The following is a 22,734-nucleotide window of genomic DNA, read 5'->3' as shown; positions in this document are numbered from 1 at the left end:
TACTGCCCAATCCCAGAAGACAAATCCACCAATCCAGTGATGAAAACAATCATCAACACCTCCCAAGAGTAGTTTATTGTGATTATAATTGTAAATCAACTTGCCAAATACTCTTTTATTTTTTCACTGATTATGTGAAAATCAATCTATGTATATATCTTCAACGTGATTCTGGAATTTTGCCATATGTATATATGTACAAGTTATCTATATATTTGAAGTGTGCGTGTGTGTGTGTGTGTGTGTGTGTGCATCCGAAGTCTGAAGATTGTAATGATACTTTGGAAAAGCTTCTTGCTGCCCTTATGTCTCTGAACCTCCAACTGAAAAATAATTAACATCTGTTACATTATGTATATGGGAATGACCTAGTGGGTTATTTAAACACTAAGAGCATTGTAATTGTCCTACAATAGATTTGCAAGTTGCAAGTTTAGAGATGCTGCTGCCCAAAGGGAAGAGTCTTTCACAGTGCTTGGAATAAGTCTCCCTATGGGGCGTTACTTAAAGGTGCAGCACTTAGTAAATATTTTAAACTGGAATCTTCCACTATTGGAGAATAAATATTGACTTTATTTTCTGGTCAAATTTTTCCTAATCATTGCAACTGGCTTTGTAACAGTTTAAGATGAGAAATTTCAGCATTTTACTCCTTTAAGCTGTGTTATTTTCCCAAGCCCTGGTGTTTGGTTTCCCAATACTAAATATTTCTGCGCATATCATTAGTCATAGGATAATAAAAACAAGTGACTCTGTTCAACTCTGGTATGTTGTCTTTATGTATGTAATCCTTCTTCCTTTTTTTAAAAAAATTAATATTTTTATTTATTTTTGAGAGAGAGAGAGAGAGAGAGAGCGAGCGAGCACAAGTGGGGGAGGGGCAGAGAGAGAGGGGGAGACACAGAATCCGAAGCAGGCTCCAGGCTCCGAGCTGTCAGCACAGAGCCTGATGCAGGGCTCTAACCCATGAACCATGCGATCGTGACCTGAGCAAAAGTCCGACGCTCAACAACTGAGCCACCTAGGCACCGCTCCTTCTTCCCTTCTTAAATTACCTTCCATGTATATCTTAAAATTAGTAAGAGATTTTTAAAACTGTAAGACAATAAACATTTTGCAGAACCACTTTGATCCCGGATCTTATATAATTGCCGTCATTTTTCACTGTGAGCCAACCACATATTCAATCCAACGGACAAGTTTTTACTCTCTTAGTAAACAATTGAGAAATTTCTTACAGGCAACCGCTTCACTTTTACAATGTAATTCTGGCTTCTTTTTAGCTCATTTTTGTTGCTGTTGTTTATTTGCTTCCCTGGGGCAAAAATACGCTATTTTCTTATTCTGGCTTACGATCATTAGGTCGTAACTTCTGATCTTGCCAGATAGTAAATCTAAACAATTTTGGCCCTAGCTAGGTTTGGGGAAAACTCAAAAGAAATTTCGGTGCCACAGGAAGAGATGTTAGTAATTCCAGTTGTTTCGCTCTTGCCTTTAGAGTATTCCTTGAATTGTGTTGGAGTGTGTGGTTGTGTTGTGAAGTATTGCTGCTAACTCCTACCCTGGAGATGGCTGTATTTCAGAGATGAGTGAATTGATACTTGTAAACAAGTTGATAATCGTTAATAAAGCTTACCAAACAATTTAAGCTCTTTAGAAACACACATCCACTATTATAATTAATTGCCTATTGTTTATTTAATTACAACCTTTAATAGAGGCATGAAGGCTTCTAAAAATGCAACTTATACAAAATCTGAACTTACATTTGTTTTCACGATGTTTATTTTGTTTCCATGAGTTTCAGGTGTCAAATGATTTCTCCCTGGAGATCCTGGTTGAAATTCCACCATTGACTATTCAGTGCCCTCTTTAAAAATCATTAAGAATATTTTTCTTTAACGTTGACAATGGCCCACTCTGGGATCCAGCTGCTATATTCACAGTATGATGGTGATTTTGTTTTATTTTCCACACATGGCCTTTTCATACACTGTGTCTCAGAGATGGAAAATTCTCTTTAAAAAAAAGAAAAGAAAAAGAAACCCCACTTTTATAGCATGCTTTCTTTAGAATGACCTAAAACCAGGTCTTTTCTTTCTAGATGGTGTCTAGCTCAGGATTATTCATGATTCATCTATAGTTTATTCCCCTGAAGATTTTGGTGGCAAATCCATCCAGTGTCTCTTTTTGGAGTGCCTACTTCATGCAGAACTCACACCAGTCACTGCGTGTAAGCAGAACTAAAAAACTGGGAGTTTCCAATAGATGAGAGGAAATCTATAGACACTAGCAAGTGCCAGTGGGTCCCTGAAAGAATGTGCTAGAACCTGGGTAGTCTTTGAGATTTGTGGTGTCGTCCTTTAGAATTAGGACAAAATCTTCTTTCTTCAAGATTAAAATAATGTATAAGGTCATCCCCTCCCTAACTAAAGTTTTTCATTGGCTGCAAATATATTAGGCCTTCACACGCCTCCATTCAAAAAACGTTTAATGAAAAGACCTTGTTTGTTAGTTTTAAGTGCTGCAGCTAGTATCCCGTAAATATGGGGCACTGAGGAATATGGACAACATAATGTCCTCAAATGGAAAAGTTGTAAACCTTGCCTAAAAATAATAAACACAATACCTTACTTTTACAGCCATTTTATTTTATTTTATTTTTACGTGTATTCACTTTGAGAGAGGGAGCCAGCATTGTGTGAGTGGGCAGGGGAGGGGCAGAGAGAGGGGGAGAGAGAATCGCAAGCAGGCTCCTTGCTGTCAGTGCCGGGGGCTTGATCTCACAAACCACGAGATCATGACCTGAGCCAAAATCAAGAGTCAGAAGCTTAACCGACTGAGCCAACCAGGAGCCCCGTTTTACAGCCATTTTAAGTCGGAAAAGTATATGCACATCTATCATATTGTTTGGGTCTCAAAATTAGTCCCATAAAGGGAGAAAAGGCAGTAAGTCATTCAATAGGTCAAGTACATACTGAATGTCAGCCACTGTGGAGGGATGATCCATGATACACAAGGCAGTTCAAAGAATTTAGAATTTCCTTGGGCAGGTAAAACATGAACAGAAAGAAATACAATAAAGGTAGTATATGCAGGTCTCTTGTCATTGAGAAATTGAGGGGCAAAGGAGACTGGGTGCCACACTATGCTAGGAAACGTACATTATCTCAGAATACTCCTCCAAACTATTTTATTCACAATCAAATCAAATCAAAACCTATCTACAATCCAACAGCCACTTTATCTACAAGTTACGGACGAGTCGGAGGCTCCCAGAATCTCAGTTCCTTGCCTCAGGAGGCTAAGTGCATCACAAGCACTATACTGAATTTCTGGCAGAGGAAGAGCGTCAAGGTAGGCTCCCGGCTCGTCAGCCATTATCCATACTTTCCCCACCAGATCAGGCTAGTCCAGAAAAAGCTCAGCATGAACAGATCCCCATTTTCTTCTCTTAAAAAAAAAAACCCTTCCATTCCAGCAGCACTGGTGTCCATTCGGTTTTGCCCTAAGGCGCAGGTAAGGCCATAGTCTGTAGCCCTTGGTGAAGGAGAATCCTCTCTGGGTTTGGCTTCCGAAGTAGGATAGTCTACCAGACTGTGCCCACGAGGTGTCCTTTTGACGTTGAACCCATACAGTGGCCAGCGGTCTTAGACACGGTCTTCTCACCCTTGAAGAAACTGGGGCTCAGGGCGGGGAAATGACTTGTCCAAGGTCACACAGGCTGATAATAGCAGACATGGGTGTAAAACCAGGCCTTTTGACTGCAGCCCAGTGTCTCTCGCGATCTTTATTAAATTCCTGTGCCGGTTTTGGAATCTTTTATCGGCTGCCCTCTCTTCTTCCACTGAGGTGGAGGGTGGGGGATGTGTTTCCAGTGAATTTGAGAAGAGTGGATAAGGGGTTGGGGAAAAGTGTGTTTTCGGTCAAGGAAGAGGGCCCATGCATCCCACCACCATTTATCTAAGGTCCGCTCGGTGCCGAGCGCCAGGCATCAGGGTACCCCCAAGACGGTTCCCAAAGATTAAAACTGGGTCTCTTCCTAGATCGGGCTTGCCCGGGCCTTGGTTGCCACCTTTCAGGAGAACGTTCCCTGGCTTCCCCAGCCGCCCCGTGCAGGTGCCGCGTCCCCAGAGCCCAGCGCCGTGCCAGGCCGCAGCAGCCGGCGCGAAACCCAGGAGGAGCACTCAGCACTGGGAGAGGAGCTCGCGCCGCGCGCCCCCGGTCGCCACGGCAACCAGGGAGGCGCTGACCCTTGACCCCGCGGCCCCGCCCGGCCCCGCCCCGTCGCGTTCCCGAGATCAACATGGAGAAGGCCAACCCGGAAGTGCCGCCGCCGCCGCCGCCGCCGCCGCCGCCCGCCGGGTGTTAGCAGCAGCCGGCCCGGCGAGGCCGAGCCCCGTGCCCGCCGCCCTGCAGCCCTCGGCCCGCCGGCGCCGGGGCGGCCGCGTGCCCCGTCCCCCGTCCCGCTCCACAGCCAGGCGACCCGCCCCCGCCCCCGCCCTAGAGGAGGAGCCGAGGCGAGGGGGAGGAGGAGGGAGGAGGAGGAGGAGGAGGGAGAGGGAGAGGGAGAGGTTTGCGAGAGGGAGCCAGGCCGCGCGAGCCGCCGGCGGTTCGTATTACCGGGGTCGGAAGGAGGAGCCGGGCCGGGCCCGCCGGCCTGCGCGGGCGGGCGGGAGGTGCGGAGGAGGCGGGGGCGGCCCGGCCGCGAGGAGGCAGGCGGGGGGCGGGGGGGGGGGCCGGGGGCTGCGAGTTGGGGCGGGCGAGCCCTAGTCGGCCGGGCCGGGGGCGCCCTCCCACCCCCGCAGCCCTCCGCGGGGCCCCGGCGGCCAGGCCTCACCTGCCCGCAGGCCCGGGAGCCGCCCGCCCCCGCCGCCGCCGCCCAGGGCCCGTCCCCGCGGCCGGCGGCGCGTGAAGGTGCGGGGTCCTCGCGGAGGCCTGGGCGGCGCGGCCTGGGGATGGTGGGCCCCTGCGCTTCTGCCGCGGCGAGGGCACCCCCAGAGCAGCCGTGCCCCGGGGCTGCCCCAGCAAGGCGCTTGACAGTGAGCCCTGGCGAAGTTGGGCAGCTGTGAGTCTGCCCGTCGCCGTTAAGTGCCCTTAGGATGCAGCGATTAAGGAATTAGGCTCTCCCTCCGAGAGGGGCACTGCCTGCGCTTGAGAACCCGGTGCAGAGAAAAAGGACAGAATGATGCTGTCCGAGCAAGCCCAAAAGTGGTTTCCTACCCACGTGCAGGTCACAGTGCTCCAAGCCAAAGATCTGAAGCCCAAAGGCAAAAGTGGCACCAATGACACATACACTATAATTCAGCTGGGCAAGGAAAAGTACTCCACCTCTGTAGCCGAGAAAACCCTTGAGCCAGTCTGGAAGGAAGAGGCCTCTTTTGAGCTACCTGGGTTGCTAATGCAGGGGAATCCAGAGAAATACATTCTTTTCCTCATAGTTATGCACAGGTCCCTGGTGGGTCTGGATAAATTTTTAGGGCAGGTGGCAATCAATCTCAATGACATCTTTGAGGACAAACAAAGAAGGAAAACAGAGTAAGTTATATAATTTATTTTGAATTTGGGGGGAGATGATATCTTATTTATGGATTTTCTGTTCTTGGAAATTATTTGTGTAACTGGGGCGTTGGTTTTTGGACTGAAACATGACCTCGTTTTGGGCACCACATTTGCACACATCTGAAGTCGAAGTAGCCCTTGTGAAGAAATATTTTTTAAATGGAGTCGTTAAGGATCCATTACTCTCATTTTGCGTTTAAGGGAAACATCTTAAATAATTGAATATTTTGCATTGAATTGTAAGTAAATTGACATTGTTTCACTACTCCTCGGAGGACTGGATCCCAGTGTTGACCAACTAAAACTTCATGTATGTGTAAATTGTTCTAATCATTAAACATTACAATTTTCCAGGAATTGGAACATCAGAAAATTAAGTCTTCCAATCTCAGGTCACATATTGAACTCTGTCAGAAGATAAATGACCACATTTAGAGCTCAGTATTTCATTGCAGCTTTATAAACTTGGCCTTTATTTTAGCTCAACCATCTTTCAGGGTCAGGACAGCTTGATGGAGTCTAAAGCCGTTACAAGAAAAAAAAAAATGAAAACTGTACAAATATTCTCAACCTTCAATAGACACTAACATTTTTCTTTGAATTTACAACGTATTGGAGGGAGTGTATTACTTCAGAATTCTGTAAAGTCGGCATGTTTAGACTATGTGGAATGTTCTCAGATTGGAGACAAGGGTTCAGTTCTGATGAAGTGATTTGATGACCTTTTCAATACAAACATGACCTCTTACCTGTGACTTTCAAGCTTAGAGTAGATACGTTCTCATTTAAAAAAAGGATAATATAATTTAACACTGGATGTTATGTCTCAAGTCGAAAAATAGTAAATTTCCAGAGATAGGTGTACTCACCCTTTCTTAAGCCTATAATTAATTATTCTGGTCTGAGAGACCCTTAAGGTTAATGGAATTAATGAGAGAAAAATACAGGTTGAATTTATAACAGGACTTCAAGTTTCCGAAGCAGCTTTGGTGTTTCTTTCAGTCATAACTGAAATTTATTTGCCCTTTTAAAAACTTTTTATAAGCGTAACTTTCTTGAGGTTCATGCTGATTTCTTATATTTTTAGAACAACCGTGTCTTATTATTTTCTGTACATATCTTCCTGCAGGCTTCTCCTGGTTGCAGTTTTTATTTTTATTTAAAAATGTCTTTTAAATTGGAACTGTATGTAAGATTTAATATACGCAGGGTAAAAGGGTAGAGGGATAAGTACTGGGAATGCATGAGGGAAAATGGTAAACGTTTAAGCTCACCAAGAGATAACAGTATTTTAAGAAAAAGAGAAAGGGCTTAGAAAATGTAAAGTTGAATATATATCAGTGATGTTGGTCACTGTTTGATTCCTACAAAGTGGTATTCAGTTTCCCCTGAGGAGTTCTTCATCAAATTTAAACTGAAAAAAAAAGTGGATAATTAGCAAATAATTTGTTTCAAATCACCAACTTTGGATGACACTCACTCTATAATATTTAAAGTGCTTTGAATGTAAACTTTTAAGCATATTATAACTTGAAATATTATGCTGCACTTTGGGCACTTTTTAGGTTATCGAATGATCTATTTCAGGCCTTCTCTCCAATAGAAGTTTTCTGAGTGAAAGTAGGCCCAACTGTGAATTCGGAAACTCAGAGGATGAACTAAGCTTTTAAAGTTCCTTCTTGTTGGACTCTTTATCTTTGTCAGCATCCGAATGACAATAAATTTGATCATAAGCAACACTCTCTTATCGTAGTCTCCCTACGGGAATTCTCTATTGGCCACTACATAAAACTGATAAGAACTTTTAGGGGGAAAACGCTTTTAAATGTTATCAACAGGGCTTGTGATGTTTATTGCATGTGAAGCGATTTTCATATGTTATTAAATCCCATTTTCTTTGTGGATAAATGAGGACCACATATTTGATGAGATATCTTTATTGGTAATATTTCTGGGTTTTTTAATATATTTAATAGCTTCCTTTTGCAGCACAGCTGTGCACGTGGCACAGTGAGCGATGAACTTGAGCCACCGGTGTATTGCAAGAAAGATATTTAATATTCTGCACAGTGCTGAGCCTTGTCGGCCTATCCCCAAGTGCTTTTTAGAAAACCGGTATGAGTGATGAAGGCCACCAGCTGATTTAGAAGTCCCACGAAGCTGCTGGGTGTGACACTTTTTACTCTCGACGCTGAAGACAAGTATTTACAGCTTGTCTTCCAATTGTGTCATGATAGGGAGAGAAGCATGAAGGCTAAAACTCTTATTTTGCTTATTTTTATGATTTGAAATTAAATGCCTTTTTTTTTTCTTTTCTTTTCTTTTCTTCTCTTCTCCTGTCCGGAGAGGGAAGGGCCTGAGCCAGAACACTTTGAGTGGGGCACGGAAAGAGAACTTCTGTATCTCCCACTTTTATGAGTGTCTGGGTTGGTTCTGGCACAAGATTTAAGGAAATAATACAATGTTTAATAATAGAATGGTAAAATCGTTCATGCTGTTATGTAATATCTATTGATTTTTTTTTTTTTTTTTACAGCAGAACTGGGTGATGTTGATTTTTTTTTTTTTTTTTTTTTTTTTTTTTTTTAATGCTCATGAAAAGTAATAACAATCAGAGTCCCTCGAGTTAGGTATGACTCAAACACATGCAGATTTTAGGACTTTTGTGTGAGTCTGCGCTGCACCTGTGTCCTGGCCTCCGGCACCCTTCCTGCCAATCTTGTCCCGTTTCTGACCACACAGCACCGATTGCTTGGGAATAGTTCCCACATGTGTGGTGGCTTTTGAACATGGGCCTGTGCCCGCTAAAAATTGAACAGAGGCCAGACGCAGTTGCAACCCGGTACTCCAGAGGTGAAAAAAATCAGCATTAATCCACTAAGCCCCAAATGATGTGTCTTCATTTTATCTTTCTGAAGCCTGGGAAAATAAGTACTATCTCTGGAATGATTCTTGAAGGTCTCATTAAGACTTCTTCCCCATTATATCACTTTCAGAAGAAAGCAGCTGAAGTTATTTGTCATGCCTAAATTTTAAGTTTACATATTCGTTGAAAGTGCTTTGCAGTTTTTCTCCTTGGGGCGGGGTGGGGGGAGGATGGAAAATATACTGCATTTACAGTTTGTATTCAAATACCGACTTGCTTGATCCTTCAAAGCTTACCGAAGTCTTTAGTGTTCCCTACCATAAAATAAAACAATGCAACACACGCACGGAATTATAGCTCGGTTGTGTTAAAAACAGAGTTTTAGAAAACGTATTCAGTAAACATTTATTGAGTGCAAGGCAGACTCTTCAAGTAGCTTACCCTTTAGCAGTAGAAAACCTGTGCTGCCTTCCTCTTTGGCTGTCCCCGTCTCTTGATTAAATAGAGTGTTCTATAACATGTGACCAGCCCTGCCTTTAATGTTACTAACATATGTGGCTCATCACATAGGAAAGAGCAACTGTTTTCATGCACATGTTGTTCATCCACTTGGATATTTTCCTTATTGAACTTTAATCTGACATTGGGAAGTTACTTACCGTTTGTGCCTCAATTTCCTCATCTGTGAAAAGCAGATGTTAAATTAGATGATTGGCTTGGCCTTATCTCTGAAATTCAGTGAGTTTCGATTACTTCTACCTTCTTCCATTTATCGGGTTATTGGTTCATTGGTTTGTTTGGTTTTTTTTCCCCGATTTGCTTTGATTTGTTATATACATGAAAGTCCTACATGCGTAGGTTTTTTGTTTTGTTTTTGGTATGTTTCTTGCAAAGTGTATTTCGCTTATTTTGTGTAAAGCCTAAAATGGTACAGAATATTTCCCATGTACCCTCCGTCAGAAGCATTTCTCCCCTATTTAAAATGGCTTTATTATCCCAAACTGGGAATTAATAACTGGGTATATAACCTTGTTTTATTACCAAGCTTTTCAAGTGCTAAGTTCTGTATTGTTCAAGGTTTTCTATTCCACAGAGTTTATTGCTGTCATTTCTTATTTCTAGTCCCTGTGTCTTCAGATTTCACCATTGGCCTCAAGGGCTTTTCTCAGTTTAGGGTCTCTGATTAAGGCTTTCTGTTATAAAATATTTTATTTTAGTAAATTGCTTGCTTTGATGCAACTAAATCTTAATTGATTGAAATGCCTCAAATTAACGAAGAAAATATTTCTCTTGTGTGCTGCTTGCTAAGATGTGGCTGGTATATACGCTATGTGCTAATTTCCTCTCCTGCCTGGAAAGACCCGTGAACCAGTCTTCACTTGGTGTATGGTAAACATAAGCTTCTTCTTGGGTATCTTCTTAGTAACAAGGAGAGAAAGTACTAATGTAAACTTAGATCAGAGTTCCTTTGTAGCTAAGAAAATGTGTTACACTTTATTAGAGCTGTATTTAAGTACTAACCTGTGTGCGGTTTATGCTTCATTGTTAAGTAATGGGAAAACCCTGTAGAAACTTTCTTCTAGGCTCGATTTTGCAAATTTTTTTCTTTTTCTTTTGGCTCTTTTCCCTATAGAATGACCACTTGTAACACTGACAACTGAAGACTTTCTCGTGGATAAAAGTACTGTGAACAAAACCAAAATAAACTTTGCCTCTTATCCAGTAGCCCCTCTTATCCACGGGGCATCCGTTCCAAGACCCCAGTGGTTGCCTAAAAGTGTGGCTAGTACCCCACCCTAGATACACTATGTTTTTCCCTATATATGTGTGCCTGTCATAAAGTTTAACTTATAAATTAGGCACAGTAAGAAATTCATAATACAACAGAACAGTTGTAACATATGCTATAATAAGAGTAATGCGAATGGGGTCTCTCTCTTCACATCTCTTACTGTCCTGTAATCATCCTTCTTGTGATCATGTGAGATGATAAAATGCCTCCGGATTGAGACGAAGTGGGGTGAGTGATGTAGGCTTCGTGACCTAGCATGAGGCTACCGCCGACCTTCTGAGGAAGTACCAGAAGGATCATCTTCTTCCAGAAGGCGGTTGACCACTGGTAACAAGCCGTGGAAAGTGAAACCGCGGATAAGGGCGACTCCTGTAACGTCATTTGAGAACAGGCAGTGCAATTCGGCGAACTGACTAAAAGCAGAAGATTTGGCCCCAATTAAGAGAATTTTTATTTGGTATTGTTACGGTGGCAAGAGCAAATGAAGCAAGTCCATTCTAACAGGAAGCATTCAGGCTTTCTCTTTTCTTCAAAACCCTTACAAGAGTTATTACTAATTGTCACTTCCTATGTTTTGCACATTTTTCAGATTTTATTCAGGAGAAGGCTTTGACCCACTTCACACGGATCTAAATTCACATCACATGTAATTTTCATGATTAGCAAACTCCGGTGCAGTGGTCTCCAATATCAACAACATTCTTTTAGCAGTTTTTAGAGAAGAAATATTTGGGGGTTGGGGCTAAATATGTATTTGTTAAAAAAATGTGATCCTTTATCATTTTATAGTGCTCAAAAGTAGTTTGTATTGATGAATTCTTTCAGTAGTCTTTACCTCAGTGTCTTTTAACCTTAAACAGTGTTCTTGGGCCACTAGCAACATTTACGTCAGATGGACACATAATCACTGTCATGCTTAGAGTGCCTTGATTTGTAATAATAGCTTAGCCTGAAAAGCTATTTGTACATAACAAGCACATATCCTCTCTTTGTTACATGTTACAACCCAGTTTTTTTTTTTTCCTTCTCTTTAAGGTGGTTTAGATTAGAATCCAAACAAGGAAAAAGAGCCAAAAACAGGGGTGAGATAAAGGTCAATATTCAATTCATGAGGAACAATATGACAGCAAGTATGTTTGACTTATCAATGAAGGACAAAACAAGGTCTCCTTTTGCAAAATTAAAAGATAAGATGAAAGGTAGAAAAAACGATGGGACATTTTCTGATACGTCTTCTGCCATCATTCCAAGTTCTCACATGCCCGATGCCAGTACTGAATTTTCAAGTGGTGAAATGCAGATGAAATCCAAACCAAAAAAGCCTTTCCTTTTGGGTCCTCAGCGACTCTCTTCGGCACATTCGATGTCTGATCTGACTGGGACCCACGTATGTTCTGAGAAGCTGAAGTCTGGCACCGCTGGTCAGACACATCTTCTTGGACGCCAGATAGATTCCTTCGGAGCGGTTCCGGAAAGTGGTAAGTGACACTTTCTAATCGTAGCCTCAGTGATCTGAACTACCCTTTTAATTTTCAGAGTTTCACTTAGAAAATTAGAAAATTAAAAATTGCAACTTCTTGATAGTTTTCAAGTTTAGTTATCAAATCTTTGTTGAGTGCTGACTATCCTCAAAATTGATGTTTATTAAAGGCAGAACTTGTCTGCATTCAGCATTGTGGTTATATTAAGTGATAACAAAAATAAGTCCCAGTAGCTTTTCAAAGCCTGGATTCTCTTTCTCTCTCTCTCTTTTTTTTCTTAATTGCTGTTTCTTCAGTCTCGGAAGCCTGAGACGTAAATGGATATTCCATTTAATCAGAAAGTTCCTAGAAGAAAAACCTTGCGTGTGCAGGAGTAGGAAAGTATATTTAATGCTAATGATGAAAAACGTCTTTGAGAATTTATAGCACCATCATGCCCACCAGAACCTCTGGTTTTGACATTCTAGTGTGTTTATATGATTGTTTCTTTCTGAGCTGAGTAAATTACTGATTGTCTAGCAATATGCTAATTATTAATAGCCTGCCTACTTCAGACTGCTATACTTTAGCATTTTAAGATTGTTTTCCTTGATTATTTTAAAGGTTAATATCTTTAAATAGCTAATTGCTCTCATTCTAAAAGCAGCAGTGTGCACACAGAATCTGTCAAGTAGCATGATGCAATGTGTCACTGATTATGTACTAACTACAAAATTGTTTGCAGGAAGTCTCAAATCTCCACACAGAAGAACATTAAGCTTTGATACTTCTAAAATGAACCAACCTGACAGCAGTGTGGATGAAGGTGACTCGTCTTTCGGAAGACAAAATGACCCATTTACAAATGTGACTGCTTCATTACCCCAAAAATTTGCAACACTGCCAAGGAAGAAAAATCCATTTGAAGAAAGCAGTGAATCCTGGGACAGCAGCATGAATTTGTTTTCAAAACCAGTTGAAGTAAGGAAAGAAAATAAAAGGGAGAAAAGGGAGAAAGTTAGCCTGTTTGAAAGAGTGACTGGAAAAAAAGATAGCAGAAGATCTGATAAACTTAACAATGGGGGATCTGATAGCCCTTGTGACTTGAAATCACCCAATGCATTTAGTGAAAATCGTCAGGACTATTTCGATTATGAGTCAACTAATCCGTTTACAGCAAAATTCAGGGCTTCAAATATAATGCCATCTTCAAGGTAAGCCTAACATGGGGGAAGTTGGGCTATTTTGAAAAATAGCATCCTTAAAGTATCAACTATCCCTTTAAAAATACTTGAATGTTTTAAATTCCTTTTATTTGACTTGAACAAAATTCTTATCTTATTTTTATAATTAATTATGGAGCCAGGAATCATTGCATACATCTTTGGAATTGAACTTTTTATCTTAGAAGGATAAAAGATTCTTAATCCCTACCCTAGTCTATTTTCTACTTATGTGAGCCAGAAACTCAACTGAAACTTGTGAAGAGAGCAGCATAGCTTTTGATGAGACATGGTGAGAGTGAATCACCAGTGGGTGTTCATTTAAGCCAGAAATTTAGGTGATATGTTGTGTTTCTAGATACTATTTTCCAGGGATTAGTTCCTGGGCTCTCTGGAGAGGATTAGTGGACCATAGCAACCCGTGGGCTATTCTCTAAGAATAGCTGGCTCATGTTAGGTCTTACTGGTTTTCATAGTAGGTGTCACCTGCCTTTAACAAGTGGCTCTTTGGAAGTAGCTTTGCTTTGTGACTGTTTACAGGAATTTTGTGACCCTTGTGGGTACTGTAAATATATCAAAGTGCATCTATATGATGATTTGTAAGCATGGGAATGCTCACTCTCATGGTAATGATAAAGATTAGGTTTTCAAAATCTGAGTTCTCAGTTATGCATATAACGGTACTTTTCTTATTCCTTAGTACAAGTTGGAACTGCGAATATACCTTTAAATGAGATTATGGATTTTGCAGAAGTACACCGTGGAACAGCTGATTAAAGAAACCTTAAGCAAAGACTAAGATGAATGTATTGGAATCCTAAGCAATTATAGAATAGTATCGTAGAGTGTCTGCCATGGGAAATAGAAGTTTTTCCTCAAGGCAGTAATGTCTAGAATGCAGACCGGAGCGGGAACCCTGGCTCGCTACCTCTGTGACCTCTATAAACCTCATCATCTCCATCTTTGAAACAAGGAAAAGAATACCTACCTGGTAGGACTGGGTGATGATAAGTTACAAATCAAGTACATGGTATAAAGCCAGGGCCCAGATAGGGAACCCGTGAACGGTAGCTGTTATTATGTTTTATATACTGTCATATCATACTTTATTCAAAAGCAGTGCTTTGTTTTGTTCCACTAGAAGCGAAAAATACAGTGCTAACAAGCGCCCGTTTAGACTGTACTCTCCCACCTGTCTTCCGATCTCCTAATGACACGTTAAAGTAGGCATTTAACATTTTCACAGGAAACGTGTTTCTTTCGTTTTCTTTTAGCAATAAATATTTGCCATGGCTTTAAAAAGTATTGTTCGGTTTTCTTTATAAACTACACTCCAAAGAAATATATTTTTATCATGTGGTATTAATGTTTTATTGAGTCCGTAGTTTTGTTATGCCGCTCTCAAATATTTCATTTTGGGATTTTACATAGTATATTGCATATATTAAGTCCTAAATTACAGGGGTAAATAGGAATATATTTGCTTCTCCCCACTTTCACTGAACTTCTTTTTATGAAGAAGATAATTAAAAACAACTGTCTGAGATAACTTAGAGATTGGATAATTTATATAATTTTAGAGTCAAAGAAAAGCAAGAAAAATGGGAAATGATAGGAAAATAAGGTTTTTAAATTATGGCAGCGTATGGAAAAATAAGTGTCCTCAGCTCTTTAATTGCCCTTTACTTGGGCTGTTCACATGGACTGCCACAGATCTGAAAAGTGAGTGTGGCATTTTGCCCGATTCAGGCTTTGTTTGGGCGATTTCACTACGAGTGCTATTTCTACCAGAATTAGAGTTGTTTCTTGATATATGCATAAAACGCTCGCAAACATTTAAAAAAAAAAAACAAAAAAACAAGATTTAAAAATTTTATTTCTCTTCTCCCTATTCTTTGGGATGTCAGGTATGAGGATAACAACCATCCAGGTTCCTGGGAAGTTAACCTTTCATCTGTGTACAAACCATGTTTGTGGTAAATGTAACACATTTGGAATAAAAGGGTTGCGGGTGCTCTAATTTATAGTGTAAAGAAGGAGGATCGACTATAAATAGATCTTGGAAAAGAAAGCAGTTCAAACTTCCATAAAGCAGCTTTATCTTGAGTGGAATTTGGAGAATACGGTCAAGGTAGTTATGTCGTTACGTAACAGTATGTTCCTGTTTCTCATCCCGACATCAGCCGTCAGTGATAGGAGACATTTTAGATTGTTCACATTAATATCTCCACCGAAGGCCCTTTTGAAGCTATGGACTCCTGTCACTAGGACGTGTGCTGCAGGTTATTTTTTTCCAGTTGTGCTAAATCGATGTGTGTAGAGTCTCCTGGACTCTTGGGGCTAGTGTCTGCGAGAATGCTGAGCAAAGTTGAGGGTAAACTGGGTAGCTGTGGAACTGGATCGTGTTCTTTGTGGTGTCTCTGGCTCACCTGTGATGGCAGGTGCAGGGAGGCCGTGGTATTGCCCTGCGTGTGCATAGCGTAGGATTAAAACTGGAAAGGACCAAGGAACACTTTCTTAGACATCAGTTCTTCGTAGTAAAAAGTGAAATCCACCTGAAGAAAGCACCTTGTAAACCACAAACAAATACGGTGTTTTGCTTCTGTTCTTGGAGTAGGTCCTACAGTCTTGCATCAAACTGATAGGAGAAATGAATGAGGCTTTTTGTGGGATTACTCCGACAGAGAACGGGGGTTCTGCGCTTGTCCTCGCAGTCACTAACTTGCAGTCTCTTTCATCTCCCTGCCCCTCTTCTCGGAAGCCCGGCCCGCTCTTTCTAGGGAGGCGGAGAGGGTAATTGATCCGTGTGCTGCAGCATTTTCTTACGTAAGTCTTCCTTTCTACGGGCCTCCCATCGTTCACTGATACAGGCTGGTCACTGTTTTCCCTCCCGCCGCCGTGGACAACTTGAGGGCAGTGCCCACATGGCATTCGTGTTTCTGCCCCGAGTCCCCAGCCTGATGCTTGGCAGGTAGCAGGTATTAGAAAAAAACATTTTTGAATGAATGAATACAAAGCTTGGCAGACCAGTTTCCTAAAATGTGCTTTTATTCCTTCAGTCTCCTCTTCCAGCCCAGGGTGGGCTGCAGAGATCGAGATCTTCTGGGACGTGGAAGACAGAGCCACAAGGCAGATACGTGCATTTTTTTGTGTACAACTAAGCATTATTCAGAATCTGAGTGTGTTTAAAGGACTCCTGAAATGTAATATTCATACCCTAAATAGCACATTTTCTGGTGTTTCTTAAGAACCCAGTGTTAGGCAAGTTACCAGCTGTAATGTAATAACCCCAGATTTCAGTGGCTTATCACCTATCACGGTACAAGCATACAGCTCCGTGTCGTTGCCTCCTGACTCAAGATGCCAGGGACGAGGGAAGCCAGTGTTTTGCTCCCTGCAGCCGTTCAGCGCCACCCTAGTATTCTGGAACCAGGCTCCTCCTTTCTTGTGCGACCATTTACCACCTTGTCTCCAAGGTCAGGCAGCAGGCAAAGCGAGCGGAGGCCCCCACGCAGCACGCTTTCATGTGCCAGGCCTGGCCATGCTGTACGTCACTTCTGCAGATGTCCCCTTGGCCAGAGCGCAGTCACGTCCCAGCCTCAGTGCAGCCAGTGAAGAAATCGGGCTCAGCGATGGACCCGGAAGAAGCTGAATGGGGTGCGGTGAGTACACCGCATTGACTTTGTGGTCTGTGCCACTTCTGAAAAGTCTGGATGCCGTTGAACACTTGGCATGCTGCAAAGCGCCTACTGCACGTGGACTGGAAGGTGTAGTTGGAATTCTTGTCATTTTCAGGAAGATGTTTCATCCCTTTATGATGGGTATCGAGTTATCTGTGATTTAAAATTGCTACGCTTGCTTTTTTTAATTATAAATCACAGGTGCTTTGGCATCATCAGCATCAACTAATGTGTTGTGTGGTTAACTCCACAATTCGTAAAGTCTTGCCTGTTTGCATCAGCAGTATATAATTTTCCGAAAACAAAAAACCCCTGCGTGTTCGTTGCACCATTTTTAAATAATCTGTTCACAGCCATTTCTTCTATAACACTGGGCCGGTCTTCCAGTGGAACGTGGAAGCGGTGGGTGTGTTCAGCACACATGATACCCTTTCTTTTCAGACGGACACAGACCCTTAGTTAGGTGGGGACATGTGACAAAGTTCTGGCTTAATGAAGAGTTAGCCGAAGAGATGTCGACCATCTTCAGGTCTGTTCGTGAAAACGTACTGGATGGTCATCACTGTTGCCTCTCTTCCTCACTACCTTAGACCTGGGCGTTGGCAAACAAGGCTCGGGGGCCAAGTCTGGCTCGCTGCCTATTTTTGTAAGGAATGTTTCAGTGGAGCACAGCCTACCTGTTGGTTTATGGGTACTTTTGTGCTACAGTGGTAGAGTCAAGTAGTTGTAACAGAGGCTGTATGGCCAGGAAGGCCAAAGCCAAAGGTATTTATTATTTGGCAGTTTACTGAACTAGTTGGCGGAGCCCCAGGCTAACTGAGTGGAGATCTTTGAGAAGGGCAGAGCCATAAGAGAGGGGCAGCCTGTGTCCCTGAACGCGTGTGGAAGGCCACCTAACGAAGCATAGCTAGTTAAACCTTGTCTGAATGATACATCCTCAGAATATTAAGTGAACTGCAGTTTTTGCATTTACTTCTCACAACCCTTAGCACTATTATTAATCGTTAGGGCACAGGGGCCATGGTAACTTAGGTGTGCTTAAAAAGCCTAGTTGAAAAAAGTTGTAAGAACCACTGATTTGTAACACCAGATGCAGACTTCCTAAGCTACCTAAGCTTCGTAACAGCTATGCTGAATTCTTCTTTTGTGGGTGCCCCACAGCACCTACATCGGTGCACATCCTTAGTGCTGATCATCAGGGGCTCCTAGGGACTTCTTTTCAACTTACAGTTTGTTGGGTCCTATCTCAAACTGAGTTAGAATCTTTAGTGGAATGGGCCCTGAAATAAAAATCAACATTTTTAAGACTTAACCACTGATTCTCAGTCAGGTTTAACAATCACTAGTCTAGATTATATCATGTATTTCCTAAGAGCTCAGTAAGTACTCATTGATGAATAGGAATTAGGAGTCCTGTTGGTGAACTCATAGTTGAATAGGTGACATCGTCATGTTAGTTTTGCTGACAGGGCCTTCGCTGAGGCGGAGGCCAAAGTAAGGAGATCAGCTTGACTGTAACAGGGATGTGGAGAGGACTATGAGATTTGGCCGAATAGCTAAGACACATCTAAATCATGGTAGGCATTGAAATGTCTGACGGCTTAATATTTATGGCCTCTGTGCATGATTTGTTTCTCAGGGTTCAGGTAAAACCTAGGCATCAGTAGTGATGAACAACACTTACAAAACATGCGTGTGTTTATACGCTATCTATAATAACTTGAAGAGAAACTCTGAGATGGGTGTTCTTCTGAGCCTCCGTGAAAAAGTGTAGGATTGAAGAACTCTACCCAGTCAAGGGAATTCGTTAAGGAGAAAGTTCGTTGGGTATGTCTTATTCTGAAATTAAAAAAAAAAAATACACAGTCGATAATATAAGCGTACCCTGTATGGAGAGCTGATGTTTGATGTTAAGAGAGGAAGCTCGTCGGAGAGCAAGAACTTACGGGAGGTATTTTTACTGGAGAATTTCGTTTTGGGAATATCCTTCCGTTTGTGACTCACACAAAGAACATGCTTTCCCTTCACTATTTTTCCGCCTTACTGTAGTTGTGAATACCATGTGGCAAAAAGTCTCAGTTGCTCTATGTTCACTTAATGGTATGTTTTATAATATCATTCCGGGTGTTACGGATTTTATTGGAGCATATATGCATGGATTTCCATTGACAGTATTTGCTGTGGAAAACCCTGTGTGCCCCTTAGCTGTTTTTTAGGACAGTGCAGACATAGTGTCTGAGATCAAGAACTCCTATCTGTCACTAGTATTTTATAATTTTGCATGACAGAATGCCTTTTACTTTTGGGATCACATTGACCTACTTCCCTTTCTCCCTTCTTTCTTTCCTTAACTAGTCAATTCCTGTCTATGGTTGTATCATACCTTCCTTAGAAGGTATAAAAAATTGTTACCTAGAATGTATATTTAAATGTGTTTCTTATTTTCACAAATCACCAATCACCATAGGCTTATAAGTGTGTAATCATTATTATGGAGTTGCAGAACATGTTCATGAAAAAAAGACTGTTTACTATAGGCCTACATTTTGATTTTAAAAAGTTATAGCGAACAAATGCTCCTAAAGAAATAATCCCATTCATGGTTTTAAAATCTTCATTTTTATAACACTCCTTATGGACCTTTTGTCCCCCTCCCGTGTGACTTTACAACCCAGTCTTTGGCGTGGTAAACCTTAAAGTGCATGAGGTTTATTTTAATAGCAGTATTTACTTTTTGTTTGTCTAATATTAAAGATAATTTTGCCTATTATTCATGACAGGCTATACACCTTTTACATAGCTGAAAACTTGTAGCCTCATTTATGAGACAGAAAACAAAAACTTTTGAGGTGATTTTTAGAGCCATTAATCCATTAGTGTCCCGGGATTTGCAGAATGTATCCAATGAAACAGTGACTGGGAACACAGAATATGCAATAATGATGAGTTCCCTTAACACTAACTAGAACTTTCCTGCCGAACTCCCCAGATGCCACTTGAAACTTTTTTTACCCTTTGTCATCCTAATACTCATTATAATAGCTCTCATTAATTGGTACATTTCCCCATGGGTTAATTTGCAGATACCGACCATGCCATCCTTTTGCTAACTCACTAATGCAAATTGATATTTATAGACTTCAAAATTGAAAACAAAAAAAGCTCCATAACAAAAAAAGACGAAACTTTGTTAAGTTGTTGTTGTTGTTATTTTGAGATGAGAGATTAAGATACAGAGAGATTTTGTGAGAGAAGCAAACCAGCCAAAAAAATCCACAAAAACTACTGTAGGCTAATAAACTGATGTGAAAATTTCTCAATTTACAGCACTTGACAGGTGCTAAAAGAAAAGCATCTTTAATTTTAATGTGTTGTTAGGACCTCTTTAGAGAGACTGTACAAGTTATTAACAAGGTCCTCTGAGACAGGAGACGGGTAATTAACAAGACCTATGGAGATATAGTTTAGGTAATTAACGAGCTCTTAGGCACTGGACACAGGATAACACAGCGAGTCCAATAGTTAAAGAGAACAAGTTGTTATGATATGATCAAATACAAGATATAGTATATAAGTCCCCTTGAGATTTCTGATAGGAAAGTATTAAGATTATATTCTAGTGACCCCAGTGCACCAAATTTTGTAAATCAATATGTAAATTTTAATTTTTAAGATAGAATTTGAGAGGATTATTTCTTTGTAAGACCAACAAGCAGGGAAGCTTGCTACATATAGATTAATAATCTTTGTTAATCGCCATTAATGAACCTGTGCATTATGACAACAATACATTGGAAAGACACAAATGATATGATTCTAATTGTTTTAGACATTTGCTGTTCTGTTTAGTCTTTACCTGTGTCCTGTCAGCTAAAATTGTCTATTCCAAATTGACCTTGCTTTCCTCATTCCCTTTAAAGCTCTCAGGATCAAGGCCAGAAAGGCAACTGGTTTTCACCAGTGTAGCTTTTATATAATATGCACAGGTCCCTCCAGTCATGCTCTTACGGTACTTTCTAGAGATTCCCAATTTCAGACATTTGGTGCGGTTTTTTTCCTGCATAAATTTGAAATTGTTGGGATATGAATCGATTTTTGGTTCAGAAGACTCCCACAATCAGTAGACCTTTATCATAAACATGTTATACTCTGAAGATTAAGAATAAAAAGAAAGCCCTTGCAGGTCTCCTGATTCATTCCATTGCCTCCTCAGGGTGACTAATCCAGGCCTTCCAGATGATTTACTCTAAATTTCAGATCTGAGAATCAAATGGTATTTTCATTTGCATTATTTCTGGATACTTACTATATACAAGAAACTCAGAGGTTATCAAGGTATAAATCCTGCTCTTAGAGTTCATAGAAGCAGGCATGTACGTATTAGGTCTCAATTCCATGCTAAGGACTGGACATTGTATAGGCACTGGGGAACCGTGAAAGATATTTAACTTAGGTCGTGATAGGATCAGAGTCATTATCTTAGCTAGCCCTGGAGCTTGGGGGACTCTGGTGGGGACATGAATGGGAAGGGGGAGAAAAGCTAGTTAGAAAGTTAGAACGATTGTGGGGGCGAGAGTTGGTGGAGATTACTTGGCAGTGAGGTTGGAAAAGAAAGGAACGTCTTGGAGATGTTACTTTTGTACGCAGAGGTCTGGATGGTGGGGGGTTGGTAAAGCAGAAGAAACAAGGATCATTCCAATGGTATGTCTTTCATCAGTGTCTTAAATTTGATGAAACACAAGTTACAATGGCTCACCTTACGAATTTTCAAGTTTGTGATGGTGGTAAAGCGATAACACATTCAGTAGAAACCATACTTCGGAATTTTGAGATTTGCTCTTTTCCTGGGCCTATGAAATGCTGTAGGATCCTCCCTCATGAGGCTGGACAGCGGCAGCCACCACAGCTTGTGGTCAGCCACTCGATTATGAGGTCAGACAACTTAACAACCACTCTGTACCCTACAGCCATCCTGGTTTTCATTCTCAGTATAGTAGTCAATAAGTTACATGAGATATTCACCACTTTATGATAAAATAGGCTTCATGTTAGATGATTCTGCCCAACTGTAGGCTCATGTAAGTGTTCTGAGCCCATTTAAGATAGGCTAGGCTAAGCAATGATGTTTGGTAGGTTTGGATTATTAAATGCGTTTTCAACTTATGGTATTTTCAATTTATGATGAGTTTATTGGGCCATGACACTATTGTAAGTCAAGGAAGATCTATATTACAACAATGTCAGACCTATTTTTGAATCAAAGTTGGCATTTTAGTCTTAATGGAGAGGTTCAAGTTTTGGGTTTTTTTTTAATGAGTTGCTATTTTGTTTATTTTAGGACTTTATTTTAGAAATTGAAATCACGTGTTCTGAGTTATTGAAGACAAGGAAATTAGTATCAGCACAGTAATAATAGTTCTTGAGATTTTGTGAATACTGAAACACACTTGGCTTCTTTGAACACAACAATGCAGATTTCTGTAATTGCTTATGGATTTAGTGCATTTAAAGCGTGTTCACCTTAGCATTGTAATGACTACATGTACTTCTCTCCAGCGGTTTTGAGTTTACCAAATCGTGTCCTTGTTGGAACCCTTTTGTTTGTTTCTTTCAAGAGAATAACTTCTGTTTCTTTCATACTTAGCCCTTACTTCTGCATACACTACTTGTCCAGGCCCCTGCTTCTATGTTTAGAACATTTTCTTTTGCGCCACTATGACTAATGACCTCACCCGTGGCTACTTCTTGCCATAACAGTAAAGCTTTAACTTTTGAAATACAGGTACTGTTTTTATATTTTAATATATGGTAGGAGTGTTAACCTGTGGCCAGGTTGTTTTAAATAGCTGCCGATGATAGAAAATAAAGCAACTAATCTGATTATGAAACAATTTCCTTTTTATACGTTTAACTAGTTTCTAAGAATTAGGATCCAGATATTTGACATTTGTCTCCTTGAACTTATATTTTAAGAACAAATTATTGTTCTTTGATTTGATGTGTTAAATACAATACAATACTACTATATAGCATAATACAAACATTAACATGTGATATATAAATGTTGCATGTTAAATATGTCATACATCAGATAAAAATGTGTGTATTTTATGTATTTATTTTAATCTTAGAAACCTTTCTGACAAAAGTG

The 22,734-nt window shown here is 40.9% G+C and overlaps 1 protein-coding gene across 4 annotated transcripts in view; it reads left to right on the top strand.

Moving 5' to 3' along the window:
• Window positions 1-4,628: 4,628 nt before the first annotated feature.
• The window catches only part of RAB11FIP2 (RAB11 family interacting protein 2), a 39,014-nt gene continuing 20,908 nt past the window's right edge, over window positions 4,629-22,734 (top strand). The window contains exons 1-4 of one of the 4 annotated variants that reach the window (XR_001431707.3): window positions 4,629-5,538; window positions 11,256-11,698; window positions 12,426-12,894; window positions 16,380-16,565. Coding sequence is in view for 3 of the 4 variants with exons in the window: in XM_053207838.1 (XP_053063813.1) it covers window positions 5,186-5,538; window positions 11,256-11,698; window positions 12,426-12,894; window positions 15,963-16,092 (1,395 nt within the window). In the remaining variant the exon portion in view is untranslated. The other 3 variants (XM_053207838.1, XM_015082686.3, XM_015082685.3) reach the window with 3 other exon arrangements.

This window comes from Acinonyx jubatus, chromosome D2, assembly GCF_027475565.1.
Source record: "Acinonyx jubatus isolate Ajub_Pintada_27869175 chromosome D2, VMU_Ajub_asm_v1.0, whole genome shotgun sequence".
NCBI classification, from domain to species: Eukaryota; Metazoa; Chordata; class Mammalia; order Carnivora; family Felidae; genus Acinonyx; species Acinonyx jubatus.
The sequence above is the reverse complement of the archived record's forward strand: the minus strand, read 5'-3'. Positions and strand labels throughout refer to the sequence as shown.